The 6,547-nt window shown below is 39.2% G+C and overlaps 2 protein-coding genes across 2 annotated transcripts in view; one reads left to right on the top strand and one right to left on the bottom strand.

Annotated features, from left to right (window-relative positions):
* SARC_08723 (hypothetical protein) overlaps nucleotides 1-503 on the bottom strand; it is a gene marked incomplete at its 5' end in the record, with an annotated part of 12,041 nt that extends 11,538 nt beyond the window's left edge. The window contains one exon of the mRNA XM_014297287.1: nucleotides 432-503. Within this exon, the coding sequence (XP_014152762.1) occupies nucleotides 432-503 (72 nt within the window). The remainder of the gene's footprint in view (nucleotides 1-431) is intronic.
* An 871-nt stretch (nucleotides 504-1,374) lies between these two features.
* Nucleotides 1,375-6,547, top strand: part of SARC_08722 (hypothetical protein) — a gene marked incomplete at its 3' end in the record, with an annotated part of 7,885 nt that continues 2,712 nt past the window's right edge. Inside the window, exons 1-7 of the mRNA XM_014297286.1 lie at nucleotides 1,375-1,732; nucleotides 2,707-2,830; nucleotides 3,059-3,262; nucleotides 4,083-4,250; nucleotides 4,920-5,080; nucleotides 5,214-5,367; nucleotides 5,893-6,098. Coding sequence (XP_014152761.1) covers nucleotides 1,538-1,732; nucleotides 2,707-2,830; nucleotides 3,059-3,262; nucleotides 4,083-4,250; nucleotides 4,920-5,080; nucleotides 5,214-5,367; nucleotides 5,893-6,098 — 1,212 coding nt within the window. The remainder of the gene's footprint in view (nucleotides 1,733-2,706; nucleotides 2,831-3,058; nucleotides 3,263-4,082; nucleotides 4,251-4,919; nucleotides 5,081-5,213; nucleotides 5,368-5,892; nucleotides 6,099-6,547) is intronic.

The following is a 6,547-nucleotide window of genomic DNA, read 5'->3' as shown; positions in this document are numbered from 1 at the left end:
GTGTAGTTATTATTAGTATAATTATATATATATATATATATATATATATATATAGTGCAACACATAGGTGTAAAAGTATCGCGTACTACCTTTCTATATAGTGCAACACATAGGTGTAAAATTATGTGTATGGTGAGGTGGGTGTTGGTGGATGGATGGGTGGATGTATTTCTTCGTTCTGTAAAGAAATAATCACATTTGTATTCGAGTCCATGCACATATAGAAAAATCTTACATTCAAGTTCGATTACTTCAGAAGACAAGTATCGTGCAGTCTTTTATATGGTTCTCTGTGCGCTCCCACTTTAATCGCACACTATCTGTGGACGGAAGATGATACGATCACCATTATTGGAAAACGAGACAACCTGGAAATACGTAGAAATACGTCCGTCCTTTGATATGGGGTAAACTATAAAGCACATAATTACCTCCAGGCCGATCAGCGAGTCATCATCGTCGGAGTCACTGTTGTGCTCGTCGAGAAGTCCCCTACTAGCCATTCTTGCTTGCTTGCTTGTAGGGTATCTAATTTCAAGTTTGTTCGTCGGTTACTTCACAGGAATATATAGAAGCATCAATTGTCCGTGGATAAAAGTTTACACAATTAATGAGGCCAAGCACGACATATGTGCACACATTGAAGACATTGGCTACGTATGCAGGTGGCTATGGAGTTGTTACAGCATCCTCACTGCGATTCCGATCAGCTCTGTTTATTATCTTCTTGATCTCGGAAATGTAGGGTCCAGGGTTTTAGGTTATTTCATAGCCTCTTAAAATTTAAAAATGAGTCAGGACACTCAGAGTCAGAGGAGGCCCGAGCCCCGAGACTCCGAGCCTCCCTATTCCGCTAATTATTGTTGTGGGAGTTTCATGGCCCTGATTTGGGTCACTGCTAAATGTTTAATATAAAAAATAAGATTTCCGCGACGAGAAACCTGATTTCTGCTCGCACCCTAATCCACTAATCCAGAGTGCTATGGTTATTTGATCTAAATATTCATGTACAAACACAATCTGTTTTTTAAATTCTTTATATAGAAAATTCTTATTAGCCTCCTAAACAAATGTTCTAAATATTAAATTAAAAAAATAGGAGGAATATTTAAATATTTATTTAGAAGGCTATGAAAAATTATTTCAAGTGGCTCTATGAATAATCTCAAATCTGATATTACAGACTCCTCTCTCTCTCTGTTGCTGAGTATAGTTTAGGGTTATCATCACACTAGGGTTCTCTTGCTGAGTATAGTTTAGAGTTATCATCACACTAGGGTTTCGAAGTACACATGACGCGTTTGTAAACACATAATGCCCAAAGGCGATTCCTTTGGTATCGTCATTGCTTCATCACGGTATCAAAGGAACAAGGAGAAGAGCAGTACCACAGACTACTGGAGGAGAGTAAAAAAGGAGAGCAAAGAGATACACTACAGTACTTCTCCAAGGGTTTTGTACAATCTATATTACCTAGACTTCGACAACATCATACCACAAAAGTGCACCGTTAATAGCTTATAATTAAATTGCAATCATGAGAATAACAGACAAGCTCGTACAAACGGCTGAGACAGCACTTCGGAAGTCGATAGGTTTTCTGGCGATTGATGAAAGCACTGTCGAACCAGCAACAAACTGTCCATACCAATTCTCAATCGAAGTTTTTCCGCCGAAGACCGTTGCAGGTCTTCAGAATTTATATCCGCGATTGGCTCGATTGGGAAGCTTGGTATGTTTGTTTTATGTATAAGTGTTGTTTGTGGTTGGTGGTTTAGTATATGCAGGTAAGTTTAATTGTAAACATATTCCCATGAAGGCGTGTTGTTAACTACAAATGATGCCTTGGTATCGAGTTTTGAGTTTATATTTCATACACAAATTGGTACCAATTTTATTCTTGCAGAATGTATAGATGTGCAAATCTTGACTTCGTGTATTATCGTTACGTTGTTCGTCAAATGACAATCTCTTGTCGACTACAGACATATGTTTTTCGAGTTGTGTGCCTATATTTTCTATTGATTATATGGTATAATTTTGTATATTGGAAGTGACACTATACCAAGACACTGTGAATATTGAATATCTGTGACTGTCGTGTACATTCAATTCAATTGACGTCCAACTGTGTATATTTCATACAGGTTTAGCCTACAAGTTGTTTGAAATTTGTGGTACGTACACTTACATATTTATATATGTGTGTATATATATATACTAAAACACACATTCAAACAATGTTCAGTGATATACTCAACCCTGATGAAACGTGTAGGAAAAGGTGCATCCACGGGAACATGCGACTAGTGACAAGTTCGATTATCTTGCTGGAGGCATTTTACGCCAAACTGTATTTATATATATAAGACATATTCGTTATTGATAATGCATAGTTTACATCAATCTTATCTTTGTACGGTAAACACGTTGTGCTGATATCCCTTGATATAAGTAGTATTCCTGAACCCAAGAATGGATAGGCGAAATGTATTGATATGTGATGAGCAACATAAACTTTGCATGTTCAAGTTTGTACCACGATTCTGTGTCATTCATATACCTTACAATTATACATTTATTGCGTTTTAGGGGTTTTTTTCTTTCTTTATGACTGCATCTATCTCTCGTATTTTAAATATACGACCCATTGGATATCATATACTACTTTTCTAACTGCATTTGTACTTCGTATCTAAAATATAGGGCCCGTTATTCATTGATGTGACGTATGCCTCCGGTGGAGAAACGTGGGAGATTTCGCTGGAGATATGCAAGGTGGCTCAACGAGCGTTCTCATTGGACGCCATGCTGCATGTGGCCTGTATAGGTAGTTTTAAAATTTTATCAATGCTGATTGTATATGTTTAAAAACAAACACATGATCCACCTGTCTTTAGCTAGCCACTCTGTTTTGCATACGTATATATTCTCCTGTGTTTTGCATACGTTCTGATACTAGAGGCTTGTACAGGCCTGTTTTTATTGTGCGGGTGTTCCTATGGCCCAGTTGTATATAATCGTAGTCATACGATAGTTTAAATTATTCTTTCCCCAGGCATGACCGAGGACAAGTGTCTGGAAATCCTCAACGCCGCCAAGGATGCACAAATCCAAAACTTGCTTATCATTCGTGGTGATGAACCCGTGATACATAAGAGAAACAACCCCAAAGCACAAGCCGAACCATTAAAAGTGCTGAATAAGGCGTTAGATATGGTCCAATTGACGCGGAAACACTTTGGTGATTACTTCTGCATAGGTATTTCACGTGGGTGTATCTGTGGTTGGTGTGTAACTGCGGATTGAGCGTATCTGATGTTGGATAATTGTGTGTGTGTCGTCATGACATATATATATAGTGATTGCGAGAGATACACGTGTCGGTATCTGTGTGTAGATTTTTATTTGGCGGTTTATTGTGTCCCCTATGTGTGTGTGTATCGGTTTCATAATGAGGTAATCAGCGAGCTAAATGTTTGCATCGGTGATTCACGTATGAACCTGTCCAAATTTGTACGATACTTGGTGCATCGAAGGGGTCTACAAGAGTGTACGTTGCCGAACCAAGCGGGACATTCTGTATTATATCCGTTTGTAATCCAGAGATATGCGTTTGCAACCTTCCTTGCCGTGTGTGAACAAGATGCGCACACGTGTACTTCGCTAAGCTTGTTGTGTATCCACCATCCCCGACACATATAATGATTGTCCGTACAGAATCCTTGTTATCATAGTCTCACCGCATTTCAATGTTTACGTACACTGACTTTAAAGTGTTATTCCGGTGCGGAGGCTGGGCAACGGCTACGTCACTGTTGTTGGGTGCCTGGTGTAGTTGTATTTGTGTTTTGGTTTCATAGTTCCGACTTTGACAAGCTAAACAAACTTATACATACGCACCTTTGTATCCCAAGCATGCACATATTTACTAAGTAGCAAAGACGCATGATAAACACTTTCTCGATGACGGTTTCTTTCGAATAGCGAACCCATTCGCTTGCCCTCTCACATACAGTAGTATATATATATATATGTACATATATATAATATAGTACTCATCGATCAATCTGATATATTAGGTGTGGCTGGCTTCCCGGAGGGTCGTGTGGGGTGTGGGGCTGACAAAGTGGACGATGGTATTGCGCATTTGACGGAGAAGGTGACTGCGGGTGCTGACTTCATTCTAACTCAAGTGTTCTTTGACCCAGAGGTGTTCCTAACCTATATGCGCAAGTGTCGAGAAGCTGGTAAGTATATTGATTCAGAACGTTTTGTTTGTTTGCGTCTACGTAGGTGTGCGTGGTTTTCTGTATACATGGATAGATGTGCGTATGTGGTGTTTTTTTAATTGCGTATGTGCTGGTCTATGTTAGTATGTATGTCGTTTTACGTGTATGTTGTCGTTTTATGTGTATGTTGTCGTTTTTTGCGTATGTGATAAGTAGCTCACGAAGAAAGTGTATACGGGTGCTGACTTCATCTTGATACCATAATTTTTCGATCCGAATGTGTTCTAAAATGTGCATGCGAGTGATTAGAAGTGGGCAAGGTAGTTATGTGAAATATGGTTTTATGTGTACGTAGCTGTGCTTGACAAATGTCAGTAGGAAAAGTGTTCCGTGATTGTAAGAGTGCTCTGTATGATCTTTATTGTTTATCTGGAATTATGCATATATATATATATATATATATATAATATACGTTTGCGATTCTTGAGCCCTCCCCCGAGAAGCTACTAGTTGCGATTCGAGCATGCGCGTGCGCGTGAGTATCAACTATTGTTGATGGTAGTTTTGTTTCCATAAACGTGGTTTACGTTTCGACTGTATATGTGTAGTTCCTGTTTCCCAATATACCAATATCAAGTTTTATTGACCACTAATCGGGCATTGTATCCCCATGGCCATGATATGCAGGTATAAATGTTCCGATCATTCCTGGTCTGATGCCAATCACCGGATATCAGCAACTGGTGCGCGTAGTGAAGCTAGCTGGTATAACTATCCCCGAGGGCATGGCTAAGACCCTTGACAGCATACGTAACGATGATGCAAAGGTGCAGGCCTACGGACAGCAGGTATGCATGACCTTCACACTATCTTCTCGGCCACTGCTTTGATATACGACGCTTGGTACAAAGTAGCGGATGTTTTGCATATGACTATTTATTTTAAACTACATTTTTACTTTATTTCTTCGAAATTGTACAGGTTCTACAAGAAATCATACTCAAGTTAAAGGAAAGTGGCGAATCAAACTTCCATTTCTTCACCATGAACCTGGAGCAACCGCTGACTCAAATTTTGCTGGACAATCAATTGAGCACAGTTGGCGAAAATAATAAACGGCGCACCCCTACTTCAAGTATGTACATGCTGCGTGTATCGTATGTGTACGTATATATGCTGGTATGTGTGTGTGAATATACATAAATGTGTGTCGTCTTTCAAGAGATATATATACGTATATTTACCGCTATGTGTGTGTGTCAATATTCATAGTTGTGTGTTATTCTTCACGATATATATATATATATACGTATATACATGTGTTCTAGTATCTATCTGTGCTTGAACATGATGTTCTACTGCAGACTTGTGTGTTAACGTGTGTTCATGTATGCGCATACTAATTGATATTACAGTTTTACCGTTGTTTCCACTGAAAGTTTTATGACGTATACCACCTCTTAAAGCATAGCAATTATGGAACATACAGTCGATTTAAGGTTCTAGGGCCTATGAACCCTATCATTCAATCTGCATTAACTTGCCTGCCTAGCAGTTTGACAATAGTACCATCATGTAGTAGAAGCCGTTGTCGCCATTACGCATACTCAAGTGTGAGTATGTACACTCGGCATACATCTCGTCCCCCCGTCGTCTGTAGTGCGCAGTCTGCCCTTCAGCCAAGCACAGGCCGATGGTGCATTAGGCTCTAGGAGAGAGTCTGAGACAGTGCGTCCAATTCACTGGCAGTACAGACCCTCCACTTATAAACTACGCACGAGTGAGTGGGATCGATACCCGAATGGACGATGGGGAGATAGCAGTAGTCCTGCCTACGGAAGTTTAAGTAACTACCATTTGTTAACGGTATGTTATTCACTAAGATGTAATGGGTGTCTGTGGTTATTTGATCATTGCCCTGTGTGTGTGTGCATGTTGCTGGGTGTATGTCTGTATTGGCTCTTATGTGGCTCTGTGCCCCATGCGTCAGTGCAGACCCTCCGCATACAAACTGCACAATAGCTAGTGAAACATTTATCTCAGCCCGTGGTGTGGTAGCATTGTACACTCATTTGAGGAATAACATGCGTAGTTGTTTCAATGGCACTATATCCGCCCATGTCAAATAAAAAATAAACGGGTATGATCATTTGATTATTCAAACTCAACCAACCACAGCTCTGGTTATATTATATATATATATATGTGTGTGTGTGTGTATGTATGTATGTATGTATGTATGTATGTATTTATGAATATATTTATATATATATTTATATATATATGTATATTTATATATATGTATATGTATATAT

This window comes from Sphaeroforma arctica (genome assembly GCF_001186125.1).
Source record: "Sphaeroforma arctica JP610 unplaced genomic scaffold supercont1.814, whole genome shotgun sequence".
NCBI classification, from domain to species: Eukaryota; class Ichthyosporea; order Ichthyophonida; genus Sphaeroforma; species Sphaeroforma arctica.
This window is presented reverse-complemented; position numbering and strand designations above follow the sequence as displayed.